This window comes from Sus scrofa, chromosome 2 (genome assembly GCF_054392235.1).
Source record: "Sus scrofa isolate SSC_HxYL_T2T_F1_AM1 chromosome 2, Sscrofa_HxYL_maternal_Yorkshire_Landrace_v2.0, whole genome shotgun sequence".
Lineage (NCBI taxonomy): Eukaryota > Metazoa > Chordata > Mammalia > Artiodactyla > Suidae > Sus > Sus scrofa.
Window position 1 is genome coordinate 90,560,159 of NC_139384.1, and position 27,991 is coordinate 90,588,149.

Below are 27,991 nucleotides of genomic sequence, written 5' to 3' on the forward strand. Positions count from 1 at the left end.
GTTAAAGGATTCAACATTGTCACAGCTGCAGTGTAAGTCACAGCTGTGGCTCAGATCTAATCCCTGGCCTGGGGACTCCATATGCAGCAAAGTGTCTTAAAAAGAAAAAAAAACAAAAACAAAAGCTCTCTGAGTCACTTTCAAATATGCAGTACAGTATTGTTAACTGTAGTCACCATGCTTACATTAGAGCCCTAGGACTTATTTATCCTTTTTTCATTTGAATTTTTTATTATATTAAAGCGTAGTTGGTTTACAATGTTGTGCCAATTTCTGCTATACAGCAAAGTAACCCAGTCATACATATATATATATATACACTCCCTTTCTTATATTATCTTCCATCATGTTCTATCTCAAGAGATTGGATATAGTTCCCTGTGCTGTACAGCAGGACCTCATTGCTTATCCATTCTAAATGTACTAGTCTGTATTTATCAATCCCAAACTCCCACTCCATCCCAGTCCCTCCCTCCTCTCCCTTGGCAACCACAAGTCTCTTCTCTATGTCTGTGAGATAGATAGATTCATCTGTTTCCTATGTTGCAGATAGGTTCATTTGTGCCATAGATAGATACATACGTACATATTTGTGCCATACACACACACACACACACACACACACACTACATCACACACACTACATATCTGTGTGTGTGTGTGTGTGTATATAGGCTTTTTAGGACTGCACCTGCAGGATATGGAAGTTTCCAGGCTATGATCGAATCAAAGCTGCAGCTGCCACCCTATGCCACAGCCACAGCAATGCCAGATCCTAGCTGCATCTGTGACCTACACTGCAGCTCACAGCAATGCCAGGTCCTTAACCCACTGAGTAGGGACAGGGATCAAACCTGCATCCTCATGGACACTGGTCAGGTTCATTATCACTGAGCCATGACGGGAACTCCATGCCATATTTTAGATTCCATATATAAGTGATATCATATGGTATTTGCCTTTCTCTTTGTTTCTTTCTTCACTTAGTATGAGAATCTCTAGTTGCTGCAAATGGCATTATTTCATTCTTTTTATGGTTGATTAATATTCCATTGTATGTATGTACCCCATCTTCTTAATCCATTCATCTGTCAATGAACATGTAGGTTGTTTCCATGTCTTGGCTATTTGTGAATAGTGATACTATGAATATGTGGGTAAATGTATCTTTTTGAAGTGTAGTTTTATCTAGATATATGCCTAGGAATTAGATTGCTGATCATATAGGACTTATTTATCTTATAACTGGAAGTTTGCACCTTTTGCTCCCTTCATCCATTTCACCCACATCCACCCCTACCTCCCCACCTCTGGCAACCTCTGCTCTGTTTTCTGTATCTATGAGATCAGTACTGTTGTGGATGCCACATGGAAATGAGATCCTACGGTATTTGTCTTTATCTGACCTCTTTACTTAGCATAATCACCTCAGGGTCCATCAATGTTGTTCCAAGTGGCAAGATTTCATTCTTTTTTATGGCTGAATAATACTCTGTTGAGAGAGAGTGTGTGTGTGTGTGTCTGTGTGTGTCTGTGTTTGCATCTGTGACATCTTCATTATCCATTCATCCATTGATGGACACTAAGGTTGTTTCTCTGTCTTGACTGTTTTAACTAATTCTTCAGTGAACATGGGAGTATAGATATCTTTTCCAATTTTTGTTTTCATTTTCTTTGGATAAATACCAGACAGTAGAATTGCTGGGTCGTAAGGTAGTTCTCGTTTTGGTTGAAGGACCTCCATACTGTTTTGCATAGTGGCTACACAATTCACATTCCCATCAACAAAACACAGGGGTTCCTTCTGCACCCCATCCTCACCCCCACTTGTTTCTTCTTGAAAAAGAAAGAACGGTGTTTAGTTCTTAGCTGTAGCTTAGTCTCCTTTTAATCTGCATTATGGCTTTCTTAACCCATGCAGATTGGAGAGGGGCAAAGTTGGTACTGTTTGGGCTCAGGTAAGCAGGATGCACGGGCACCTGTAGGGCCTGGGCACAGTCTGCAGTGGCAGCCATGTTGGACAAGGTGACTGGGGGCCTGTGGGCAGGGGAGGTCCAGCAGGTGATGGGACAGAGCAGGGAAGGTCTGAACAGAGGCGTGCAAGGGCAGATGGGAGCAGAAGAAGTGGCCAGAGACCAGGAGAGACCACTGCCTGGGCTTGAGGGCAGTGAAGACACAGAACTGAAGCACCTGCCATCTGGGCCCCAGCCCCTACCTCTCCTGGCTGCGTGGCCTTCCCCTCACTGGGGCTTAGTTTCTTCCTCTATAAGGCAGAGATGACAACACCTGCCTTACACAGGGCTCCAGTTGTGATTCAGGCAGAGTGTGGGGGCCACCAACAGCCCCCAGAGTATTGTGGCAACTGAGAAGGCCAGACCCAGGCGAGGGGTCTACCGTAGAGATGCCCAGGGGCCAGGGCCCACATTTAGCAGACTACTGAAGGGAAGGGCCCTTGGTCATATAGAGCCAAGGGTCAGGGCAGCCAGGAGCTGGCCCAGGAGACAGACCAGCTGGGGCAGCTCCCGGTGAGCTGCCGGTGATGGCGACCAGAGCTTTGCCTGACCAGGAGCCCCCAAGGCCTGGACCTCCAACCCTGGAATAGCCCCACTCCAACTCTCCTGGGACCACAGCTGTCCCCAGGCCATCACCCTGACATCCAGGCCCTTGGCCAACTGGGAAGTGCATGGCCAGAAGCCCTTAGGAGACCATTTTTTAGAATCACCCTGGTTTCCAGCCTGGAGCAAAGCCCCCGAGTGAAAGCACAAAAGAGCAGCTGCTGTCACGGCATCTGGGGAACCGGCAGATGGACCTAGAGGGCAAGCTCAGCAACTGTCAGGCTGTGTCTAGACCTACAGGCGAAGAGACCATCTCAGCCGGGGCCAGGAAAGGCTTCCCCGAGCTGGAGAGTGCCTCCGAGGATGAGTCACTCTCATTGGCTGGAGGTGGCAGGGAAGGGCATACCAGGCAGAGGGAACAGCCCAGGCAAAGGCATGAAGATGGGTAAGATGTCAGAGAGCTGGGAGAGACCAGAGGCTGGCCCTGGCCGCAAGCAACCTCGTCACTGGGCAGAGAGAGCAGCCAGAGTGGTGGAACCGCAGGGAGGAGGTGGGCTTGATGCTGAGGCTGAGCTGCCTCTCTGCTCACAGGCCCTCTGCCTGTTCCCTCCTCCTGCCTTTGCTGGGCTGTTCTCTCTTCCCACAGTGTCCTCCCCCACCCTCCACCCCACCCCCACACACACGTGTATCCAAATCCCCAGAGGTTACTTTTTCAAGGTAGCACTCCCTAATCTTTTCCAGCCCCTTCCAGAGCTGGACACACTCTCTCCCTGCAGAACCCCTTGTCTGTCCCTCCCTGTGACTTCCACGTTGTATGATACACATTTACACACACAGTCCGCTTCCTTGCGGCCCCTCCTTGGTTTGACCCCACACTCATCTACCAACACATGCTCCACGCCAGGCCTCATCTGAGCACGGGAGGCACAGGGATCGGTCGCTTTTCCTGGATCTACTGGAAGACTTGTGGAGCCCATACATGACCCATACCATCCAAATGTGCTGAGCGCAAAGACAGGTAGTCTGATTTTGGAAAATGGAGAAGCCTGGAGGGCTTCGTGGAAGAGGAGGTAACTGAGCTGAAGACAATATCCAAAGGCAAAAAGGGTGTGCCAGGCAGGTGGGCAGAGTGTGCAATGGCTCAGGAAAGTGGAGCTGCTGAGAACACTTGCTGGGGTCTAGCATGACGTGTACTTGGGGATGGGGGCAGTGGTGGGGAGCAGAGACCAGGTGGACCCAGCCCACGGCACCCCCTCTTTGGATATCTCCGCACCCCCACAGGGAGGTGGAGCTCAGTGAGGCTTTGTTAGGTGGGTGGACAGGTTGGAGAGGACCTAGTGAGGGGTCCTGTGCAGGGGTCACTGGCTGGCTGCAGACAGCACGGAGCCTCTGGGACCCCTGAGAGGCCACAGCTCTCTAAACCCAGCCTCTTGTTATTTGGCTTCGGTCAGCCTTGAATTTTGCCTGCAAAGGCCATAGCAGTGCAGGGAGCTGAAAGAGCTTTCGAGACTCTTCTAGTTATATCTTAGTCCATTCAGGCTTCTCTAAGAAACGATCATAGACTGTGTGGCCTATAAACCACAGAAATCTCTCCGTCACACACTTCTGGAGATTGGGTTCTGGTGAGGGCCCTTTCCCAGGCTGCAGTTGGCCGCCTTCTCACTGTGTCCTCACATGATGGAGAGAGGGCTGGAGAGCTCCCTGGGGTCCCTTTTGTAAGGGCACTAATTTCATTCTTGAGGGCCCCACCCTCATGACCTAATCAACCTCCCAAAGGCACCACCTCCACATGCCATCACAGTGGGGGGTAGATTTCAGCATATGAATTTGAAGGGGACGCATTTGGTCCCTAACAAATTACAGGTGATAGAAACGCAACGCAAACTGTCTTAAAGAAAAAAGTATATTCACTGACAAACAGAAGTGTGTAGGGGGAATTTCACCTTCAGTTTGCTTGCCTGCCTTTCTCTCTGTCTCTGGTTCTGCCTTCCTCTCTGTTGGCTCTTCCTCAAGCCACGTGGTGCCCCAGGATTAGCCCCATCAGGAGAAAAGAACCCTCTTTTTTCTAAAGCTCCGCCATTCATTCAAAGCCCCAGGCATGCCACTCATTCCTGGACCACCCACCCAGGCCGAGGGAATGTGGCCATGTGCCCAAACCCCATGGGGTGGATAGGGGTGGCTTTGGAGAAGAAATGAGCTCTGTTATCAGAGGAGGGGATTCTGGCAGCAAACAACACAGAGATGCTCCCAGTGTGAGCCCAGGTGAAATGTACCCAGACCGTGGGCTCAGGGCTGGCTTTGGTCCCTTGTCACTCAGGAGTGCCTCTGGGTTGCAAAACACAGAAGAAATGCCTTTCCCATGTGTGACCTCTGCTCTCTCTTTTTCCAGGGGCCACTGGGTCTGGATGGCAAGCCTGTAAGTGATACCAGGGCTGTTGTAGGTGGTCCTGGGATGGGGCTGCCCCTGGAGTTGAATGAATGAATGAATGAGCGAGTCCATTACTAGCTGAAGGGAACATGGATGACTGGGGATAGAGGCCAGTAATCAGGTCAGTCCCTGACCAAAGGTGTGAACTCGGAGCTGACCCACCCCAGGCCTCTGAGCCCCACATTCAGTGCCTTGGGGCCTGACCCTGGTACCTTGGCAAGTCTGAAAGAGACATATTTGCCTGCAGCCAGAGCGTGATGGCAGCCACTGTGGCCTGCAGGAAGCCACCTCCACACTCACACACCCTCCTCACCGGTACCTGCGCCCTCCAGGGCCGGGAGGGCTCTGTTCTCTAGGGGGTGTGGCCAGTTCACGCGGCCCTGTCCAGGGAGGATGCCCATGACTGCCCCGGTCCCCCCTCTCCCCCCCGTGAGGGCTGAGGTACAGAGCTTCCCTGGGGCCGGCACAGGCAGCCCGTGTAAAGGCTGACCCGCACATGTGTCTTTTCATTCGGCCGCCCACAGCTCTGCCCAGCCTCACGGGCCCTTCTACCCTCAAAGCCTCAGGGAAGCTGGAAGGGGGCCAGTCTAGTTCTCCTTGCTCACTCCTGTCTTTTCTCTGCCTTCTTTCTCCAGGGACTTCCAGGTCCCAAAGGGGAAAAGGTAAGCGATGCCAGAACCTATGCAGATGCGGGAGGCTGAGAAAGGAGACCAGAAACGTGCCTTCGAACCCCAGTTCCAGAGTGTGACCTTGAGCACATACATCCGCGCCTGGAGCCTCAGTTTTCTCATCTGTAAAGGGGAGCTAGGGGTGCCTGCCTCCTAAAATGGTTACAAGGCTTTACATTTGACAATTTAAAGTATGTGGAGGGTTGGGAGTTACCGTCATGGCTCAGCGGTAAACAAACCCAACTAGCATCCAGGAGGACGTGGGTTCGATCCCTGGCCTCACCCACTGGGTTAAGGATCCAGTGTTGCCATGAGCCTGTGGTGTAGGTTGCAGATGAAGCTCGGATCCCGCATTGCTGTGGCTGTGTGTAGGCCTGCAGCTATAGCTCCAATTCAACCCCTAGCCTGGGAACCTCCATATGCCGAGCGTGGCCCCAAAAGGACAGACAGACAGACACGAAGGAAGGAAGGAAGGAGGAAGGGAGGGAGGAAAGAAAGAAAGAGTGTGGAGGGTTGAATCTCAGTTCTTCTGGCACTGGAATGTAAAAAAACTCAAAGTACAGTTTACTCAGAATGATGGGGTTCCAAAATAATCAATCCTGAAAAGAGGAGGTGCCAGGAGAGCCCACGGGACTGGACAATGGCTGTCGATGACCTTTGTGAGAAGCCCTCCCCCGGAGGAAAACAGATGGCAGAGAGCTGGCCCTGGGATCTTTGCAGGCCTTTGTGACAAGGGCTTCCCTGGTGTTTGGCACTCAGTGTCACAGCCAGATCCCTGGACAGCTGAGAACCCCAAGTGCCTTGGAGAGGAGCAGGAGAGAGGGGAGAGAGGGACCAGAGCAGACCTGGGTATAGTGGCACCAACAGGCACTGGGTGCTTCTAAGGCAGGGCTGTACTGCACCACCCCATGGCCCCCAGGCAGATCAGGGCAGCCAGGGTTCCAGTCCACCATCAGGGCTGAGCAGGGCACAGGCCTCGAGTTTGCTTTCTGGCCCCACCCCCATCTGTGTGGCCTTTGGCAAGTTGCCTAGCTCTGGGCCTCAGGTTCTCCATCTGTAAATGAAAACCAGACTCAAATGGGGAAGACTGCACGTGGTAATGGTCTGAGCATGTCCATGGATGAGAAGGCACTCATGCAATTGGCAGGTGCAGTGATTGCCTTCCCGCTGATTCTGGCTGATGCCACCAAGTTGCGGAAATGCTTAAGGCAGGGGCTTTGAAACCTGAGAGAAATTGAGGTCTTGGTATCTGCTGCTACATAATATACTGCCTTATAACTTGGTGGCTTGGAACAGTGAATCAGTCATCATCCCTAATGATTCCGAGGTTCAGGGATCGGCTCTGCTGTGTCTGAGGGCTGGCAATAGATAACAGAGCACCTGGCTGCAAGCCCTGGATCTGCCAGCTGTGTGACCTTGTGCAAGTCATTTAGTCTCTCTGAGCCTCAGTTTCCTCATTGAAAATGGAGATAACATAGAGTATGTTTTTTGTTTTGGGTTTTTTTTTTTTTTTTTTTTGTCTTTTTGTGTTTTTTTAGGGCCGCACTGGTGGCATGTGGAGGTTCCCAGGTGAGGGGTATAATCGGAGCTGTAGCCACCAGCCTACACCACAGCCACAGCAACGCTAGATCCAAGCCAGTCTGTGACCTACACCACAGTTCATGGCAACGCCAGATCCTTAACCCACTGAGCGAGGCCAGGGATCGAACCCACAACCTCATGGCTCCTAGTCGGATTCGTTTCTGCTGTGCCACAACAGGAACTCCTTTTGTTTTGGGGGGGGGGGGTTTTGTTTGTTTGTTTTTGTTTTTTGTCTTTTTTTTTTTTTTCTGCTATTTCTTGGGCCGCTCCTGTGGCATATGGAGGTTCCCAGGCTAGGGGTCTAATCGGAGCTGTAGCCACCGGCCTACACCAGAGCCACAGCAACGCTGGATCCGAGCCACGTCTGCAACCTACACCACAGCTCACGGCAACGCCAGATCGTTAACCCACTGAGCAAGGGCAGGGACCGAACCCGCAACCTCATGGTTCCTAGTCGGATTCATTAACCACTGCGCCACGACGGGAACTCCTTTTTTTTTTTTTTTGTTAGTGACATGAGACCATGTATGTGAAGCACGGAACAGAGTCATGTGAAGAAGCAGTAAAAGCAGTGGTGATGTTTTTCCCAGGTGGCGCAGCAGGTTAAGAATCGGACTGCAGCAGCTCAGGTCACTGAGGAGATGTGGGTTCTACCCCTAGCCCCCCCACGCAGTGGATTAAAGGATCTGATGTCATAGCTACGGCATAGATCACAGCTGTGGCTCAGATTCAGTCCCTGGTGGTATAGTTCCCATGTGGCTCAGCGGGTTAAGGATCCAGTGCCATCACTGTAGTGGCTCAGGTCATTGCTGTGGCCTGAGTTTCACCCATGGCCCAGGAACTTCTATATGCTGTGGCTATGGCCATAAAATTTAAAAAAAAAAAAAAAAAAGTAGGAGTTCCCGTCGTGGCTCAGCAGTTAACAAATCTGACTAGCATCCATGAGGACTCAGGTTTTATCCCTGGCCTTGCTCCAGTGGATTGAGGATCCGGAGTTGCCATGAACTGTGATGTAGGTCTCAGACATGGCTTGGATCCTGCATTGCTGTGGCTGTGGCATAGGCCAGCAGCTGTAGCTCTGATTCAGCCCCTAACCTGGGAACCTCCATATGCCATGGGTGCAGCCTTAAAAAGCAAAAAATAAATAAAGTAGTGGTGACATGTGGCTCTGTTTTTTTGTTCCTAGGGTGCACCAGGAGACTTCGGCCCCCGGGTAAGAACTGAGAAAGACCCTCCCCCCACCCCACATGGTGTGTTTTATATCATGGTAAGGCATATCTAGCCTTCCCTCTGGGTCCCTATGCTTGTCACGGAAAGGTGAGTAAGCCCTCTCTCCTCCCTGCCTGTGGTCTCTCTTGCTGCCTGTTTTCACTGAAACAGCCCCTGGGTGGAAGCCCCAGGCGGCTCGATTTGGCCAAGGCTGCCATTCCCTGCACAGATGGGGAATCTCAGCAGACATCTGGCTCACCCTTATCCCTGCGGATGGGCAGGCAGTGGGGCTGGCACTGGGCCTGGACTGGAGAGTGACCTTCCTGAGGGCAGCTGGCACCCAGGAAAGCAGGAAGGCTGTGGAAGGAATCAGTCACCCTGAGCCCAGAGTTCAGCTCTGCCACTCACTCAGCGGGTGAGCTGGAGTGTGTCACTTTCCCCTGTGAGACTCAGTTTCTCCAACTATAAAGGAGAGGAAGCAGCCCTCACGCCAAGCTGCTGAGGCGTGATCTATGGCAGTCATGAAAGTGGGCACACAGCACCCTGGGCGGGAACAGTAGATCAAGGTCTCTGCCCAGCCCACCTCTATCCCTCCACGCCCCCCAGGCCCAGGGACCCAGAAGTGCCTGGTGCTGACCCAGGGGTCTCCTCACTGGAGACTAAGCCCAGTGGAGACCCCCAGTGGGGTGGGTCTTGGCAGTTGATGCGGCTGTTGTTGGGGAGCTCAACTGAGGACACCTACGTGTGGATCTCTGGATCTGCTTCTTCCAGCTGGGTGTGGGCATCTCTAAAGGGGCGCCCCAAGAGCAGCACCCCGAGAGACATGAGGCCCATTAAGAGCTACCTCCAGGAGTTCCCACAGTGGCTCAGTGGTTAACAAACCCAACTAGTTTCCATGAGGACGCAGGTTCGATCCCTGGCCTCACTCAGTGGGTTAAGATCCATTGCCATGGGCTGTGGTGTAGGTTGCAGACGTGGCTCAGATCCGGTGTTGCTGTGGCTGTGGTGCAGGCTGGCAGCTACAGCTCCAATTCGACCCTCTAGTCTAGAAACTTCCATATGCTGTAGGTTCGGCCCTAAAAAGACAAAAAAAAAAAAGAGCTACCTCCAAGGGGAACACAGCATCCTGTCCATTGCATTCTACTGGTCACACCAGTCACAGGCCCCACTGAGTCAAGAGGGTAGAGAAATGGGAGCTCCCATTGTGGCTCAGTGGGTTAAGAACCCGGCTAGTATCCATGAGGATGCAGGTTCCAACCCTGGCCTCGCTCAGCGAGTTAAGGATCCGGCATTGCTCAGGCTGCAGCATGGGTCACAGATGCAGCTCGGATCCCATGTTGCTGTGGCTGTGGCTCCCATTCAACCCCTAGTCCAGGAACTTCTATATGCTGCAGGTGCAGCCCTAAAAAGAAAAAAGAAAGAAAAAAAGAGAACTTTAAAAAGCAGGTGGAGAAATGGACTCCAGCTCTTGGGGGAATGCCAGGTCCCACTGCAGAGAAGCCCATGGGATGGGAGCCGTTCCTGGAGAATGGAGTCTGCCACTTCCAGTGACCAAGCTTCCTCTCTCCGGGATGGGTTAAGTGGCTTTGCCTCCGGAAATAGCCTGGTGGTGTCTAAATCACCCTCCTGCCTTTCTCACAACACATCTGTTTGCTGACCAGATGGTTTTCCCGAGGCTCAACCCGGGCTTTATAAGTAGACACCATCACGTGTACAGTCGCCGTGTCCTCAAGGTAGACTGGCCGAGTGCTGTGCCTGGGCTGCTGGTGTGCGAGCTCCCCTTGACCCACCCCACGTTCCCAGGGTGAGACCTCAGCCATCCAATCCCAGCGAGGGGAGGGGGAGGAGGAGGCTGCCAGCCTGGTTTCTGAATAACTCCAGGGAAGACCTAGAACCCCCTTTAGGACCTGCTCAAGTGCCTACATGCATTTTCTGCTTTGATAAGGAGAGTCCAGGCCAGTGGCTCCCACCCTGAACCCTTAAGCCATTAAAGGAGCAGCAGAGGGTGGGGTACCTTCAATTGATACCTACTGCAGTATGAAATGAGACAGGATTCACCCACCACCATGGCCGCTCTGGCTAAGTGACCTAACCAAACTCAGTTGTCTTCACTTTTGCCTGGAGTTCTAGCCTCTTGATCAGGAGCCAGGCCAAGTCAGACTGATCAGAAGCTCTGCCTGGTGGACAATGAGAGCTTCAGCTAATCTTTTAATCATGAAAATAAGTGAGCCATGTTTTAGGCGCAGTTGTCTAGAGAGGCAAGTTCTCCCTCTCTAGACAGCTCCACTCTTTTGGATGAAAGCTCCACTCTTTTTCCATGGATGAAAAAAAAAGTCTCTAAAAGAGACAGATGCCTCAGTGGCCGGAGTGGGTGCTGCGTTTCCTAGCTCTGTAGCCCTGGATGAGGGATGACCCTCTCTGACCCCTGGCCAAACTCCATCTGTAAAATGGGATAATAGCAGTGCCCTGGCCAGGTGGTCACAGGGTTGGGTGAGAGAACCTCCAGGAAGGCCTCACCCATCAGCACTGGGCACACAGCAAGGGCTCCATCCACAAAAGGCTTCTTCCTTTCTTGATGACAGGAAGCTTGGTACTGCTGGCACTGGGAGCCAGGCGTGCCCCATTACTATGCCCCATGCCAGTGCTGGGCGGGCATCGCCGAGGCAGCAGGAAGAACCGGTGGCACTGTGGTCTCTCCTTCTTGCAAGGGGTGGTCATGAGGTGAGGGCTCTGGCTGCCTGAGGTCTGACCCAGTACTAACACATCGGAAAGGCAGGGACTTGGTGCTGCATGAGAGACACCCTTTGTCGATCTTTTTTTCTTTCTTTCTTTCTTTTTTTTTTTGAGACAATTATGGATTCACATGCATTTGTAGTAAATAATAGCCCATGTACCCTTCATGCAGTTTCCCCCAGTGGGGGCATCTTGCATCACTATAGTATAATCTCATAGCCAGGAAATTGACGTTGATATAATCCACCAACCTTATTCCATTTTCACCCATTTTATTCATTTGTGCGTGAACTTAGTTCTCTGCAATTTTATCACCCTTGAGATTCATGCAATTATTGCTCCTGCTACCCATTTATAGCTACAGCCACCACCCTCCCTACCCCTATCCCTAACCCCTGGCAACCACTAACCTGTGCTTCATCTCTGTAAATTTGTATTTCAAGAATCTTAGGTAGGAGTTCCCATTGTGGTGCAGGGGTATCAAACCCGACTAGTATCCACGAGAATGCAGGTTCTATCCCTGGCCTCACTCAGTGGATTAAGGATCCAGCATTGCCGTGAGCTGTGGTGTAGGGCACAGCCGCAGCTCTGACTCGATCCCTAGCCTGGGAACTTCCATATGCTGCAAGTGCAGCCCTTAAAAAAAAAAAAAAAAAGAATCTTAGATAAATGCAGTCTTCCAGTCTATGACATTTTGAGACTGGCTTTTTTTCACTCACTCAACATAAATCTCTTGAGATGCATCCAGGTTGCTGCATGTGTCTGTACTTTGTTCTTTTTATTTATTGCTCAGCAGTGTTCCATGATATGGACGTACCCCAGTTGGTTAACCATCCACCCCTGAAGGACACTGGATTGTTTCCAGTTTGGGGCCATTATGAATATAGCTGCTGTGAACATTGATGTACAGGGTTTTGTGTGAACATAAGTTTCTCTTTCTCTGGGACAGATGGCCGAGAGAGCACCTCCATCACTTAGTAAACTGGGAGCGGACCAACCAGGAAGGTCTTTCAGGAAGCATACTGTCCCCATTTCAGAAGGAAAGGGGCTGGTGGGAGCCTTATGCTTTGTCCCACACCCAGTGGGTCTTATGTGTCACCTAAACACCATAGCCGGCCTTCAGGCACTGAGAGCTGGAGAGTCTGCCCGCGCCATGGAGTGTACCAGACCCTGTGGGCCTCTCATGCAGAGGTTTAGGGGACCTCTCCCTTGGTGTGGCCACCAAGAAGCAGCAAGAGGCCCAGTAACAAAGCCCTTTTCTCAGAGACCACAGGGGGCTGGGGCGGGGAAGGCAACAGTGGAGGCCACTCTCTGAGGTCAGAACCCTCCCATCACCCTCATAGTCATGCTGCGCCCCATCTCTTTCAGGGAGACCAAGGGCAAGATGGAGCTGCTGGGCCTCCAGGGCCTCCTGGACCCCCTGGGGCCCGGGGCCCTCCTGGCGACACTGGGAAAGATGGCCCCAGGGGAGCACCAGGCCCAGTGGTAAGAGAGGGCCTGGAGCTGGACCACCCAGGACCTGGTTCTGTAAATACCAAAACCCCAAACCCTGCTCCCAGAATCAAACCCAGCCACAGACCCAGACCCAACCCTACCCCTATCCCCAAGGACAGCCCAGACTCTTACTCAAATCAAACCTTAAATCTAATACTAACCAAGTCCTAAACCCCAATTTAGACCCTGACCTCAAACTCATTCCCAAATCCTGATCCACAGCCACAATGTAGACTGTTATCCAGACCCTAACTCTCACCCCGACAGACTCTGAACCTGACTCCAAACCCAATTCTGATCCCTACAGTCTAACCCCAGATGGATTTTCAGACCCTACCCCTGACCTTGGTTGTAATCTCAGTCCCACTCATGACCCTGAGACCCACATGTGGCTGCTTCTCCACAGGTCTCTGTCAACCTCTTCTCCCCCCCAATCTCTCTTTTCTTCTCGCCCTCTCTCTCACTTTCCCCTCAGTACCAACTAAGCCTCAGTTGTCCTCCCACAGTCCTCACCCAAACATCAGAGTGCAGACTTCATCGTACAACACTTTGCCCTAATTCAGGGCTCCAAGCTGTCCTTCGCCTCCAGTGCAGAGCTGGCACTTCCACCAAACTGCCATCAGGGTCCCCTGTCAGGGCAGCTACGCAGGTGACTCACCCATTCCTTGTCACGTTGGGCATGTAACACCCTGAGCCTCAACTTTCTCATCTGAAAGTAGGGACCATGACACCCACTTTTCAGAGTTTTCTTGCATGAGAGAATGAACTTGCCACCCCTGCCCAGGGTCTAGCAGGAGATGAGGGCTCGGTCCTCTGTGAGTTCCTGCCTCCCCTCATTGCTCTCCTCTTATGCCTCCTCAGGGCCCCAAAGGAGAAAATGGACACGAAGGCGAGATGGTGAGTAACCAGGGCGCTTCAGAAACCTGGGCTGGCAGGACTCTGGAAGCCGCCTCCACCCCCACCCACCAACACCAAGTTGTGCCTGTGGCTGTGTGCACACGCACGCCTGAGCGCACACCTGCGCTCTTGCCGCCCACCCGCAGTGGGGAGCAGATGGGCCAGGCTCCCAGTTACCCCAGACTTCTCACCACCCCACCTCCCTGGGAAGGAGCGCCCCCTGCTTGAGATGTCATAAAGATTTCTATCCAAGACACAAATGGACAGCATGACTGGATTCCAGCTACAGCCCTGCCTCACCCTCTATAAAATGAGGATGGGGAGTTCCCATCGTGGCTCAGCGGTTGATGAACCCGACTAATATCCATGAGGATGCGGGTTTGATCCCTGGCCTTGCTCAGTGGATTAAGGATCTGGCATTGCTGTGAGCTGTGGTGTAGGTCGCAGACTGGGCTCAGATCCCAAGTTGCTGTGGCTGTGGTGTAGGCCAGCAGCTGCAGCTCCCATTCAACCCCTAGCCTGGGAACTTCCATATGCGGCAGGTGAGCCCCTAAAAAGCAAAAAATAAAATAAAATGAAATAAAATAAGGATGATAAGGAAGACAGCCCAGGAGCAACCTCCAGGGTCATGTTTAATGCCTCTTCTCTCGTTCCAGGGCCCAATTGGACCCCCAGGGCCCAAGGTAAGTGCTTCTCACTCCTCGTCTCAGACCTGGGTGTTTGGGTTCCCTCACCCCACCACCTTCCCCTACCTTCTTCCTTGAAACCAAAGCCACAGGGTTAGGAGACAGTTTCAGGGCCTTGGGCAAGTGAATTTATCACTCTGGGCCTCAGTTTATTCATCTGTCAAATGGGGATATGATGAAACTTTCCTGCCTTACCTTCATGCCAGGTTGTGAGGATCAAAGAATAAAACCCATTAGCTTGTCTGCTCTCTTTTCGTCCTTCCTTGAGCAGTGCCTGCAGGGGCAGGAAGGCAGGCTGTGGTCCCCCCTGAAGGAGCCAGAGCCCCCGGACTGAGCAGGAGGGGAGGGTGGGAGAGGAGCCCCATTTAGTGAGCACCTGATGGGATCCAGGGGCGCAATGCCTGCTTTCTAATCTCGCAGCCACTTCTGAGGCTGAGGGTCTCCCAGTCCTGCTTTCAGTCCTGCTTACCCAAGGTCATTCAGCTTGGGAGGGGTCAGGTCGGAGTCGGAGTTCAAAACCATCAGCCCCACCACCCACATGCATCTCTCTGATAGGGTCACCAGGGCCCCTTCTACCAAAGGAGCTGCTGCCTGGTGTCCAGGTGGCTATGACCTCTCTCTTGCATCCCCGTTGTCTCCCCTTCAGGGTGAGCCTGGTGTTCCCAGAGAGAAGGTGGGGATAGCCGTGGAGGGCCTTCTTGGCAGGGATGTGGGAAGTGGCTGGAGAGAAAGGCAGGACCTGGGCATGGTGGGACCTCACTGAGGGTGGCTGCTCTGACCTCTGTCTCTGAAGTCAGGATCCCTTTCATTCATTTACTCATTCACTCTTAGAAAAACACATCAAACACATCCAGTTACTCAAGCACATCAAATGTGTCCCCAGGGAGTTCCCGTCATGGCTCAGCGGGTTAAGAACCCGACTAGTACTCATGAGGATGTGGGTTCAAATCCTGGCCTCGCTCAGTGGGTCAACGATCCATTGTTGCTGTGAGCTGCAGCATAAGTCTCAGACTCGGCTCAGATCCAGTGTTGCTGTGGCTGCAGTGTAGCCTGATAGCTATGGCTCCGATTCAACCCCTAACCTGGGAACTTCCATGTGCTGTAGATATGGCAAAAAAAAAAATCCCCACATCAAATTGGTTTTCCAAGTGTGGCCTCTGGACCAGCAGTATCAGCATCACTGGGAACTCATTAGACACCCACACCAGGGGCCCACCCCAGAGGTGCTGTGTCAGAACCACTAGGGGTGGGCTGTGCCGTATTCAAGCAGCCCCTGGGTGGTGCTAACATGTGCTCAGGTTTGGGAACCACTGACCCAGACTGACCTCCCCCCATTGCTTCCTGTGGCCGGGCCTCCTCCTTCTGCTGATCCTCCTCCGGGGGACTGTCCTCAGCCACCTACTGAAGCACATGCTCTCCCCAAGTCCCTCTCCAGCCCACCATTTCTTTTTTTTTTTTTTTTTTTCACCATTTCTAGGGCCGCACCCACAGCATATGGAGGTTCCCAGGCTAGGGGTCCAATCGGAGCTATAGCTGCTGGCCACAGCCACAGCCACAGCCACACAGGATCCAAGCCACGCCTGCGACCTACATCACAGCTCACGGCAACACCGGATTCTTAACCCACTGAGCAAGGCTAGGGATCGAACCCACAACCTCATGGTTCCTAGTCGGATTCGTTAACCACTGAGCCATGACAGGAACTCCCCCACCATTCTTTTATATGGCTTCCTGGCACGGCTACTTGCTGGGTGGGTCATGTATTTATCTGGATGTTTCCTTGCCCTCAGTCTCCTCTGACCCATTGAGCAGGGCCCTCGTCTTCCTGGCCCACAGAGGGTGTTCAGAGATGTCTGTTGACCGAAGGAATGAATCCCTATCCCTCACCTACCCAGCTCCTTCCGCACACACCTACTGGGGTGTTTTCTGGGCTGGTGGGGACAGGCAACAGGGGACAGAGGCAGATCAGACCGCACCCCTGCTCTAGATGGATGAGGAGTAGAGGGGGGGGCGCCTGCCTTGACCCAGTGTAACCAGTGCTGCTGCCAGGAATGGACCAGTGTGCAAGGGCAGTGCAGAGGGGGGATGGTCACCTAACTGTCCGAGGGTCTGGCCAGCGTGTCCAGAGGGCTGCAGCCTCTGCTCTTCTCTCCTCAGGGGGATGATGGGACACCAGGCCAGCCAGGACTCTCTGGACCCGCAGGGCCCAAGGTAGGTGCATGTCCCTCCCCCGGTGGTCCCCCTGCCTCCCATCTCCCCAGTTCCCATCTGCATGGTGACAGCCCTACCAGCCCCTCTCACCTCCTGGGAAGGTGAGCTGATGACCAGGGCAAGGCAGGGGGAAGCGAGAGGAAGGCCCAGGTCCCGCTCACCAACGGGCCTGGCCCTTCCCTCCCCTTACACCCTCAAGTCTTCTGGTCCCCATCTTAGGTGGCCCCAGTCTGCCCTGTCCCCAAGCCAGGAACTGGGTGTCATCCTTGTTCCCCCAACCCCTCAAGAAGGCCACCAGATCCCAGCCAGCCTGCCTCCAAACTGGCTGAGGGCCTGAGCTGCCCCAACTATGCATCAGGACCAGACCAGAGGGTGGCCTTGGTCCTGAGTCCCCTGGGCTGGGCTGAGCCCACAACACCCCACCCCACCCCACCCTCACCTCCAAGAGGGCTCAGGCATGTTCTCAGGAACTATTCTGGAAGCCTGCAGACCTGGGCAGCCCCCGGCACCCTCTCACCACACATACCTCTGTTGCAGGGCGAGCCAGGGAGCTCAGGGCCTCCAGGAGAGAATGGCGTGGACGGAGCCCCAGGGCCCAAGGTGACGTCACAGTGCGCTGCTCTGGTTCCCAAAGGCCCATCACGGGGAGGAGACCGGTTTCACCTCCAATTTGCACTTTTAAGTTGGGAATCCGGGAGGGCCCTGGTCCAGGGGTCATGTTCAACTGGCAGTCAAGAGGCTGGCCTGGGGACAGGTGGCAGTGGTTCTGGATGAGTGACAAAGCCCAGCTGCGTGGCTAAGTCACTGCGCAGCCTTGGGCATCTGGGCCTCGCTGGCCCATCTTTACACAAGGGCTCAGAGGAAGGTCTCGCTCAGGGAGCCCCATCCCTGTGGTGCCAGTCACGTACACTGGGCCCTGCGCCCTTTAGGGACGAGGGGACAGGAGGGAGCAGGAGAGCCTCTGGCTTCAGCCCTGCCCCTGGCTGCAACTGTGCATCTCCACAGGGGGAGCCCGGCCAGCCAGGCGCCGATGGAGCCACCGGGCCCCGGGTAAGTAGTCTCTCCTCCAGCCTCCCTGATGGGATTCAGGGTCTTGTTCCTGCAGGAACCCCTGTCCCCCAGAGACCCCAGAGGAGCAGTGGAGCTCCAGGAACCAGGAGTCTTTTTTTTTTTTTTAATGTATGTCTTAGTGATAATTTTGCTTTTAATCTCATAATACGTTCTTTTTGGTATAAAGAACGCCCTCCCTGGTGTTCAACTGTGGACATGAAAATGAGAATCCTGGAGTTCCCATCATGGCTCAGCGGTAATGAACCCAACTAGTATAGTATCCATGAGGATGTGGGTTCTATCCTTGGCCTTGTTCAGTGGGTTAAGGCTCTAGCATTACTACAAGCTATGGTGTAGGTCACAGACACAGCTCAGATCTGGTGCGGCTGTGGCTGTGGCTGTGGCTGTGGCATAGGCTGGCAGCTGTAGCTCCGATTCAGCCCCTCGCCTAGGAACTTCCATATACTGCAGGTGCAGCCTTGAAAAGTAAAAATAAGTAAATAACTCAGGGACGGGCTTCAGTGGCCTCAGTTCCCACATGAGGGTGAATCACAGCCTCTCCTCAACTAGGCAGAGGTGTGTTCCTCACTTGGCCCCAGGCCTCCCCCTTCCCTCGTGTCACCCCCTGCCCAGCCTGTGGAGCGCACAGTCAGTGAACCAGGGTGCCACTGCCCAAGAGAATGCAAGGAGTTACCATCGTGCTGGGGGCTGCCCGGGGTTCCGCTGAGAGCTATCACTCAGCTCCTGGGCCTGAGTGCAGTCCAGGGTTACTAGGTCCTTCAGGTGAAATAGAAACACCTACCAGGCTCTTCGCTGAAATTCTTCCTCTTCTTCCTGCCTCAGGGTCCTCCAGGCCTCAAGGGTGAGCAAGGAGACACAGTGGTGATTGACTACGATGGCAGGATCTTAGACGCCCTTAAGGTAGCCTTCCTGGTGGACCCCGATAAGCCCTTACTATTCATCTCCTGGGGGAATAATCACTTACTTTGTGTATAAACCCTGCCCTTCTTTACACAAGGGACCAGGGGACGCTTAATACAAAGACCCCAGCTTTGCCAGGTGCCTGACACAAGATCAGTGCTCTGGGCAGACCCATGTGATGCTGAGAGAGCTGCTGTGAATGGGGCTCATGTGGTCCTGAGCTCCCCAGAGGCCAAGGCAAAGAGGGAAGTTTGCCCCTCAGGGGCAGGAGGCTGGGCCTCCCAGGGCCTTCCTTGGGAACCAGGCTGGAGGTCCAGGTCTTCTAATGACCACTGGGGGAGGAGAGTGTGGCAAGGCCTGCCTATGCCAGGAGACTCAGGATCTGTGTGGCCCCTGCACCAGTGCTGGGCAAACTTGGGACCCATCAGCAGTGGAGAGAGGGGTTGAGTGCCAGCTGCTCATAGGTACTGGGAAGAGGAGCTGGGTAGGGGAGAGGTGGTCCTTGGAGATGAGACTGGGTGTTGGCACCTAACCCCACCTGAGCTTCAATTTCAGTTATCTCCCACAGGCCTCAGGGAAGCTCAAGCTGATGGTAACGGTGCCCACCCCAGGCCAGCATGGTGTGCTATGACGTGGCCCTAGGGCCTGCATATGCATGGTTGTCCCAGGCTGGCTGGGAGCCACATGGAGATGCTCCCTCAGTTCAGAGAGGCAGGAAGTGGATTTGGGATACCAGACAGAGAGGATGACTGGACTTGATGGGCAACAGGCAGACATAGAGGGGTGAAGTTAAAAAACACATACTGTGGGGAGGCTAGCTGGTGAATTGTGTGGAAGGTGGGGGGAGCAGGAGGCAGAAAAGCCACTGGGGAGGCAGATGCTGGGCCTGGGCCTGGAGAAGGGTCGGGGGAACAGAGGAAGCTTGTAAGACCAGGGACATCTCAGTGGAGGCGCCAAGAAGAGAGGGTAGGTTGCACGATATGGAAGCAATGTGTGTCCATCAACAGATAGATGGATAAAAAAGATATGGTGTTATGTATGCAGTGGAATATTACTAAGCCATAAAAAAGAATTAAAGTTTGCCATTCACGGCAACATAAATGGACTTGGAGGGTATTATGCTAAGTGAAATATGTAAGACAGAGAAAGACAAATACTGTACGTTATCACTTATAGGTAGATCTAAAAATATATATAACCATATATATATAGTGGACACAACAAAAAAGGAAGCAGCCTTACAGATGTAGAGAACAAACGAGCAGTTACCACTGGGGAGGGAGAGGGGCAAATTCAGGGTAGGGGATTAAGAGGCACAAACTATCATGTATAAAATAAGCTATCGGTGGTAATGAACCCAAGCAGTCTCCATGAGGACACGGGTTCCATCCCTGGCCTCATTCAGTGGGTTGATGATCCAAGCAAGCTGTGGTATAGGTCACAGATGTGGCTTGGATCTGGAATTGCTGTGGCTGTGGTGTAGGCCTACAGCGGCAGCTCTGATTCAACTCCTAGCCTGGGAACTTCCATATGCCGCAGGTGCTGCCCTAAAGCAAACAAACAAACAAAAAAAGGCTACAAGGATATATTGTACAACATGGGGAATATAGCCAATATTTTTTAATAACTAGAAGTGGAATACAACCTTTAAAAATTGTGACTCACTACATTGTACACCTGTAAGTTATCTGCTTTTTAGGGCCACACCTGCAGCATTTGGAAATTATGCTCCATATGCCACGGGGCAGCCAAAAGTGAAAAAATAAAAATAAATTGGGGTGGTAGTTCCCATCATGGCACAGCGGAAACGAATCCAACTAGGAACCATGAGGTTGAGGGTTGGTTCCCTGGCCTCGCTCAGTGGGATAAGGATCCAGCATTGCTGTGAGCTACGATGTAGGTCGCAGATGCGGCTCAGATCCCATGTTGCTGTGGCTGTGGTGTAGACTGGCAGCTGTAGCTCCGATTCGACCCCTAGTCTGGAAATCTTCATGTGCCATGGGTGTGGCCCTAAAAAAGAAAATTAAATTTAAAAAAATAAATCGAGGGCAGGTTGGCGAGAGGAGATAGCTGGAAGAGGCCTGGAGTTTGGTGGGCTGGGGGCTGGGCGGTTGTGGGCATTGTGAGGGTGCATGACTGTGGGGGGTGGTGGGCAGGAGGCCTGCAGAAATCCCGGGTGGGAATCAGAGCTTGGGAGTGAAGACGCTATCCCCTACCCTTAAGACCAAAAGATGCCTGGGACCAGCAGATGCCACCAGAGTTCCCAAGAGAGGCAGACAGTGCCATGCTGGGCCACTGTTGGGGATATGATTTTTAGTTGGCTTTGAATGCCAGCTGGAGATTTACACTTGCTTCTAGAAGCAATGGGGAGCCATCGCAGGCTCTTGAGCAAAAGTGTTGTAAAGAAATCTATACTGAGGGTCCTGGGGCCCTCCACGGCAGTAGACACTGTGATATCTTAGCCAATGCCTGGTGCTGCCCACCTTGTCTACCCTCAAAGCACAAGGCTGGACCTGACTGAGTGGGAAGTGGGCTCCAAGGGTCACTGCTGTAGCCCAGCTGGACAGGGATGTGGCCTCCAGATGGAGGGTGGGTGGGCAGGGATGGGAGGCCCCGCCTAAACGCTGACCACTTGTCTTTCATACACAGGGTCCTCCTGGCCCACAGGGGCCCCCAGGGCCACCAGGGATCCCAGGAGCCAAGGTCAGTGCACATGCAGCTGCGTGCCCCCCCTCCAACGCCCCAGTCTCCAGGACTCCCCTCTCTCTGCCTCGGCTTCTCTCCCAGGGGGTGTCCGGTTCTGAAGGTCCTACTGTAGGGATCCTACCCAGGGCCAGTGGGCTGCTTGGGGGAGACAGCCCGGCCACAAATCCCAGCTGGGAGCCAAGGGACACCACAAACCCTCTTGCTGTCCCTCCCCCTCACAGGGCGAACTTGGATTGCCGGGTGCTCCAGGGATCGACGGAGAGAAGGTCTCTGGGCCTTTCGTTTCCTTGGTGATGCTGGTACCTGGCATTGGGCTGTGTGTGTGTGTGTGTGTGTGTGTGTGTGTGTGTGTGTGTGCGCGCGCGCACGCACACGCGTGCACGGAGTTGGAGAGAGGCCACAGAACAGAGTGGACTCTGGAGCCTCTGGTTCTGCCCGTAGGCCTCAGGCAAACTGCTGGCTTTCTGGCAGCCTCAGTTTCTCACCAGCAGGCGAATGTATAGCAGGGCTGCCATGAGGGTTACATAGCTGTGCATGGAACACACTTCACAGCGGTGCCTGGCACATAATAGTAAAGAGTCTTCAGATGTTAGCTAATCGTGTCACCATCATTGTTAGTGTTACTGTAAGAGTCCGTGTGTGTGTGTGTGTGTGTGTGTGTGTGTGTGTGTGTGATCCTATGTAGACACTACACTGTCCACAGGTGTCACTTGACATCCATGGGTATATCTTTAGCTCTGAGTCCCTAGTGTGTGGCATACAGCGGACGTAACCCAGTTGATTGAATGAAGGAATGCAGCGGCTGGACAGGTGGCTAGGGGATGGTTGGTTGTCCATGGCAAATGGGGACTTCCACCACTGGCTCCTGAGACGTGAGCATAAGGTTGGCCCCAAGCCCCTTACGTTCCCCCTTGGTGGCTGCCTGGTCCCACTGGCTCCACCCGCTCTGCCCCCTCCCCCACCTGCATCCGTGCTTGCAGTGAGGCAGGCTGGGGGTGCCCCTTTCCTGTCCCCATCTAGAGCCCTCTGCTAATTTGTCACCTGAGCTAGAGGAGAGGAAGTGAAGGTCTGGCCTGGCTGGGACAAAGCTCTGGGGACCATCAGTGTCGGGGGATGGAGACTGCCTACTGACCCCTTGATCTGTGGCTTTCAGGGTCCCAAAGGACAGAAAGGAGACCCAGGAGAGGCTGGGCCAATCGGACCCAAAGGAGAAGCAGGCGAGATGGGCCTGTCGGGCCTCCCGGTATGCGGCTGGGTGGTGGGCCCCACCCTTCTTGCCCTACGCGGGGGTCCTGAGGTGAATGTGTGCCCACCACGGCACCAGCCAGGGGCTGTGGTCCTCAGCCCAGTTCCAGCCCACCTGGCAATGAAGGGAAGCTCTGGGCTGCCCTGACTCTGAGCTTCTACTTCCTTCTCCATAGAATGACCTATCTCCAGAGGCCTCCTTGGAGGTGGAAGGAGGCCCTGCCTGGTGGAAGTGGGTAGGCAGGTGGTTAGACCAGGAGCTCGACAGCCCAAGTTTGCATCCTGCTCCACCTTGTACTGTCTATGGAACCCTGCACAATGAACTAACCTCCCTGGGCCTCAGTTTCCTCAGCTCTAAAATGAGCGTGATAGGAGTTCCCTGGTGGCCTAGTGGTTAAGGACTCAACACTGTGACTGCTGTGGCTTGGTATCAATCCCTGGCCCAGGAACTTCTTCATGCCACAGGCACAGCAAAAAAAATTTTTTTTTTTCTTTTTTTGTCGTTTTGCCATTTCTTGGGCCGCTCCCACAGCATATGGAGATTCCCAGGCTAGGGGTCAAATCGGAGCTGTAGCTGCCAGCCTACGCCAGAGCCACAGCAACACGGGATCCGAGCCGTGTCTGCAATCTACACCACAGCTCACGGCAACGCTGGATCCTTAACCCACTGAGCAAGGCCAGGGATCGAACCTGCAACCTCATGGTTCCTAGTTGGATTCTTTAACCACTGGGTCACAACAGGAACTCCCCAAAAAAAATTTTTAATTAAAGAAAGGGGGCCAAGTTCCCATGGTGCCTCAGCAGGTTCCAAACCCAACTAGTATCCATGAGGATGTGGGTTCAATCCCTGGCCTCGCTCAGTGGGTTAAGGATTTGGTATTGCCACAGGCTGTGGTGTAGGTTGCAGACACAGCTCAGATCTGGCATCACTGTGGCTATGGTGTAGGCCGGAAGCTGCAGCTCTGATGTGACCCCTAGCTTGGGAACTTCCATATGCTCTAGGTGTGGCCCTAAAAAGACAAAAAAGGGGAAAAAATGGGGGTCGAGTTCCCTTGGTGGCACAGTGTGTTAAGGATCTGGCATTATTACTGCAGCAGCTTGTGGTGCAGGTTCAGTCCCTGGCCCCAGAACTGCTGCATGCTACAGGTGCAGCCAAAAAAATAATAATAATGAGATCAAGTGAAAAAAAGTTGTTCCTAAAAAATGGTGAAATCTCCCACTCCCACGAGGGAACGCAAGGACAGGGTTGAGAATGGTCGGCAAGCATGTGATCAATACCCACCGTCACTGTCATTTTTATCATCGCTCTTGTCATGCATGGCCAGATGGGAAAAGCTGCCACCACTCACATCCATTGTCCATCCATGAGGCTCCCTCGGCTAGAGAGCTGGTGCCAGGATTCAAACCCAGGGTCATTGCTTCCAGAGCCCTGGCCGCCCCTGCCCTACAGGAAACAATTTATACCACTGCTAATATGCTCTCTGAACACCCACTGATTTAGTGGAAACTATTTTAAGCTGCAAAGGCCAACCTGTCGCTGCTGCCAGGAAGCCTTATGAGGGAAGAAGGGGAGGTGCTGAGCCCATGGGTGGTGGTGTCGATGATGGGCACAAAGGACTCAAGGCCATCCTATCCTGCAGGGCACCGATGGCCCCAAGGGAGAGAAAGGAGAGCCAGCACCTGACAACCTACAGGAGAGCCTGGTAAGGGGGTTGCTGGGGGTCTCCGAGCCACACCCTGCTCCCTGGGGCCAGAGCCTTGGGACATCAGGACCACCTGGCCTGACCAAGCCCAAGGCAGTGAGGGAGGGGGCAGGGGAGCTTGAGGCCTGTCTTTGAACCCAAAGGCCAGCACTGGGCCCCCCACCAGGCAATGCCCTCCTGGGGACAGGAGGTAGCCTCAGCCAGGTGGCTCAGCACCCAGCACCCAGGAAGTGCTCCTTCAATGTCCAATGAGTTCATTTAGGGGTGAGGGTGAGGGATGATGGGGCAATGGGTGACTAACCCACCTCTGACCTTCCTAGGCCCAGATCATAGTGGAACCAGGGCCCCCAGGCCCCCCTGGTCCCCCCGGCCCCATGGTAAGAATATTGGGCTTGAAGAAGCTGGGATATGAAGAGGGCGGCGGGCTCAGCCCCAGAGGATACCCAGGATGGGGTGGGGTGGGGCACATCAGGCAAGGAGGGCAGAGCCCGAGTCTGGGCTTTGGAGGTTGCAGAGGGCAGGGCCACAGGGACCGGTGAGTAGCCCTCAAGCCTTTTTAGCCACTCCAAGAGGGCCTGGCCCAAAGGTCTGGGCCCAGCCCGATGGTCTTTCTGATCTACCTTCTCCTCCTCCAGGGCCCTCAAGGAATCCAGGGTCCCAAGGTGAGTTCTGGAGCATGTGTGGGAGGCCCCCTACTTGCTACAGGCTCACAGCCTGGACAGTTCCAAAGGTCTTGCCAGTAGGCAAAGTGAGGACCCCACCCTCAGCCCAGGACCAGCCCTGTGTCTTCCCAAGACCTGATTCCCAGTCTGCTGTAGAACAGCCTCCTGAGGTCCTCAGAGACAGTGCCCCCACCTGGCCTCTCCATTCCTTGCCCCACCCCCACCCCCTTGCCCCCCACATGCACATCTGTCTCTTAACTGCCCACAGCCTGGACATGCAGTCTTGGGTCTAGCATGTATTACCCAAGGTTGTGGCCTCTGCTCCTCAATTAAAACCGTGAGCGTGGCCTGCCCGGATGCCCTGTCCTGTGGAGGCCTCACTGCATCTCCCTCACTTACCCTGGGGGAGAATCCCACTCTGTCCCCCCCCACTCAGAGGCTGATGGGGCCTCAGAAGCATGGAATCCCAGAGCCGAGTGGGGCCCGACCAGATGTACTGCTTCTGGTTCTGTTTTGTCCCTCGGCCTCCCCAGATCGTGTTTAGAAGAGGCAGCGGCTGTCAGGCCCAGGGTCCAAGGCTGAGGCTTAGAAGCCCAGTTGCTACTCAGCCCTACCACTTCCTGGCCGTGTGGCCAGGCCTGTCCCTGCCCCTCGCTGTGCCTGTCTTTCCTCATCTGTGACATGGATGTGACCAGAACCCCCTTCCCTGATTACCAAGGGCACCCATGCGTGGGAAAAGTTAAAACCTGCCTGCCCACATTCTGGTCATTTGCACCGGAAGGAAGCCAGGGCGGGGCTTCTCAGAGCCTAGAGTCTGTCCCTCTGCCCTGTACATTCTGGTTCCAACTCAGGCCCCACCTTTTCCTGTCCTGCCTCGGTCTGCCCCCCTTAACTGATGTCTCTCCTGTTCCCAGGGCTTGGATGGAGCAAAGGGAGAGAAGGGTGTGTCTGGCGAGAGAGGCCCCAGCGGCCTGCCTGTGAGTGTCACGAGCCTTGTTTGTCCTTAGAGGCTTTAATTTCTGTAACTGTCAGGCCTCTTACCCATTCCTTTTCCACCCAGGGCCCAGCCGGCCCGCCAGGCCTTATTGGGCTGCCAGGAACCAAAGGAGAAAAGGTAACCACTTTCCTTTAATGCCCGCCCCACTCCCTGCAACTGTGGCTACCTGTCTGTGGTGTCACTCAGCCCTGGGGGCTCAAGCCCTGCACTTCACTGGCCCCTGGGGCCAGAGCTGAGGTTCTGTGGACAATTCACAGGGCTGAACTTCCCAGTAGCTCCCAGCACCTCCTTCTTAGCCCCCTCAATCTCCACTTTGTCTCTCCTCAGGGCAGACCCGGGGAACCAGGACTAGATGTAAGTATCTCACCAGCATCTGTGACCGGGTCCCTCTAGGTGTAATGTTCGCCATTGCGCTGCCCATATGGTAACTTGATCTGGTTGGCTTGAATGTAACCCCCTTCCCTATGGCTGGGACTACAGCTGACTGGTTTCCCCCAGTGTCCCCTAGGGCGAAGTCCAGTGCACAGCCTAGAGTAGGTGCTTTATTGACGGATGGATGAATGGGAGTTGGGATGGGTGGATAGAGGATTGGGAATAAGGTGGGTGGGATGATGGGTGGATGGATGATAAATTAATAGATGATGAATAGAGGATGGATGGATGGATGGGTGATAGCTGAATAGATGGTGGGTGGAGGATGGTAGAGGATGGTGGAGGATGGATGGAGGATGGATGGATAATCCATTGGAGTGGGAGGTGGGAAGAGCAGTGAGAAACCTGCTGCAGTATCCTGGTGAGAGTTTATGAGGCTTCAACGAGGGCGGTATTGTGGAAATGAGAGAAGTATTAACCCAGTGCTGGTTGAATCAAGTATCTTTTGGTTGCAAGAGACGGAAAACACAATTTAAACTGGTTTAGGCTGCCTGGCTAGCTCAGTCGGTAGAGCATGAGACTCATAAACTGGTTTAAACTGACTCACATCCAGACATATGGCACATGGATCTAGGGTTCAAGTGTGTCAACACAACCTAACTTCTCTTATTCCTGCTGCTTCTGTTTGGGTATCATTCCAATTCCCACATGGTGATGAGATGGAGAAGTTCTCTTATGGTGCAGTGGGTGAAGGATCCAGCGTTGTCACTGCTGTGGCACGGGTTCAGTCCTCAGCCCAGGAACTTCCACATGTCACAGTGGCAGCCAAAAAAATACATATATACATATTTCCGGGAGTTCCTGTTGTGGCACAGTGGAAGTGAATTCAACTAGCATCTGTGAGGATGTGGGTTTGATCCCTGGCCTCGCTCAGTGGGTCAGGGACCCAGTGTTGCTGCAACCTGTGGTGCAGGTCAAAGACACAGCTCAGATTCCGAGTTGCTGTGGCGATGGCATAGGCCAGCAGCTGTAGCTCTGGCAACTTCCATATGCCACAGGTGCAGCCCTAAAAAAAAGAAAAAGCAAGAGCTGGAGACCTGCATGCTCCTAGGTCCAAATCCTGGAGAAAGGCTGCTTGCCTCCCTCTCTAATGTATGAGAAAAAAATCTGATCAACAATTATTGGCCCCACCTGGGTCGACACTGAACCATTGCTCGGCCATAAGAATGCCATGCCCTGATTGGTCAGGCCTGCCCATGTGCTCCATCCTGGAACTGGGGGTGGAGATGGCAGATTATGAGAAGGGAAGGTAGTTCCCAGGAAAATCAGGTAGCTATTGCAAGGGAGGAGTGACTGGATGCAGAGCTGCCAGGATTCTGGTGTCCACCCTAGACTTTAAGGAGAGAATGTCACCTTGGAGAAGACCTGCAGACAAGGAAGAGGAAGAATTCTAGCCTGAGTTTCTGACTGGGAGGGCCATGTTCCATCATTGAGGAAGGTCGGGAGAAGAAGACACTGCCGAATCCAGCTCAGGCCCTGGACCCAGAGAGGTAGTGGGGGTGGAGCTAAAGAGACTCCATGCCACCAGCAGGGAGGCCACAGCTGCCCTCTGGGAGGCCTTAAGCTCAGAATGGCATTTCAGGCCACACCTACTTGCTCTACCTGGCAAACTCCTGGCACCTGCTCAACCAGGCCCAGCTGAAATGGGGAGTCTGCTCAGAAGCCTTACCTGACTCCACGCCTGGACAGAGCAGCCCCTTTCCCTGAGACCACATGGGATCTGGTCTAGATCTGTCCCTGAGCATTGTTCATCACCTTCTGCATCCCACTGCCTGCCATGCTAGACTGTGTACATTGTATCTTTTAATTTATG

General features: G+C 53.6%; 1 protein-coding gene across 11 annotated transcripts in view; it reads left to right on the forward strand.

The window, feature by feature from the left end:
* Window positions 1–27,991, forward strand: part of COL23A1 (collagen type XXIII alpha 1 chain) — a 375,676-nt gene that overhangs the window by 338,714 nt on the left and 8,971 nt on the right. For 8 of the 11 annotated variants that reach the window (XM_085013695.1, XM_085013696.1, XM_085013701.1 and 5 more), the window contains 19 exons: window positions 4,945–4,971; window positions 5,619–5,645; window positions 8,419–8,445; window positions 12,543–12,659; window positions 13,530–13,565; window positions 14,222–14,248; window positions 16,409–16,462; window positions 17,000–17,062; window positions 17,468–17,512; window positions 18,356–18,433; window positions 21,083–21,136; window positions 21,361–21,405; window positions 22,293–22,382; window positions 24,025–24,087; window positions 24,408–24,464; window positions 24,723–24,749; window positions 25,664–25,726; window positions 25,810–25,863; window positions 26,074–26,100. In XM_085013695.1, coding sequence (XP_084869821.1) covers window positions 4,945–4,971; window positions 5,619–5,645; window positions 8,419–8,445; window positions 12,543–12,659; window positions 13,530–13,565; window positions 14,222–14,248; window positions 16,409–16,462; window positions 17,000–17,062; window positions 17,468–17,512; window positions 18,356–18,433; window positions 21,083–21,136; window positions 21,361–21,405; window positions 22,293–22,382; window positions 24,025–24,087; window positions 24,408–24,464; window positions 24,723–24,749; window positions 25,664–25,726; window positions 25,810–25,863; window positions 26,074–26,100 — 981 coding nt within the window. Of the gene's footprint in view, window positions 1–4,944; window positions 4,972–5,618; window positions 5,646–8,418; window positions 8,446–10,102; window positions 10,175–12,542; window positions 12,660–13,529; window positions 13,566–14,221; window positions 14,249–16,408; window positions 16,463–16,999; window positions 17,063–17,467; window positions 17,513–18,355; window positions 18,434–21,082; window positions 21,137–21,360; window positions 21,406–22,292; window positions 22,383–24,024; window positions 24,088–24,407; window positions 24,465–24,722; window positions 24,750–25,663; window positions 25,727–25,809; window positions 25,864–26,073; window positions 26,101–27,991 lie in introns of all 11 variants that reach the window. The other 3 variants (XM_085013697.1, XM_085013698.1, XM_085013705.1) reach the window with 2 other exon arrangements.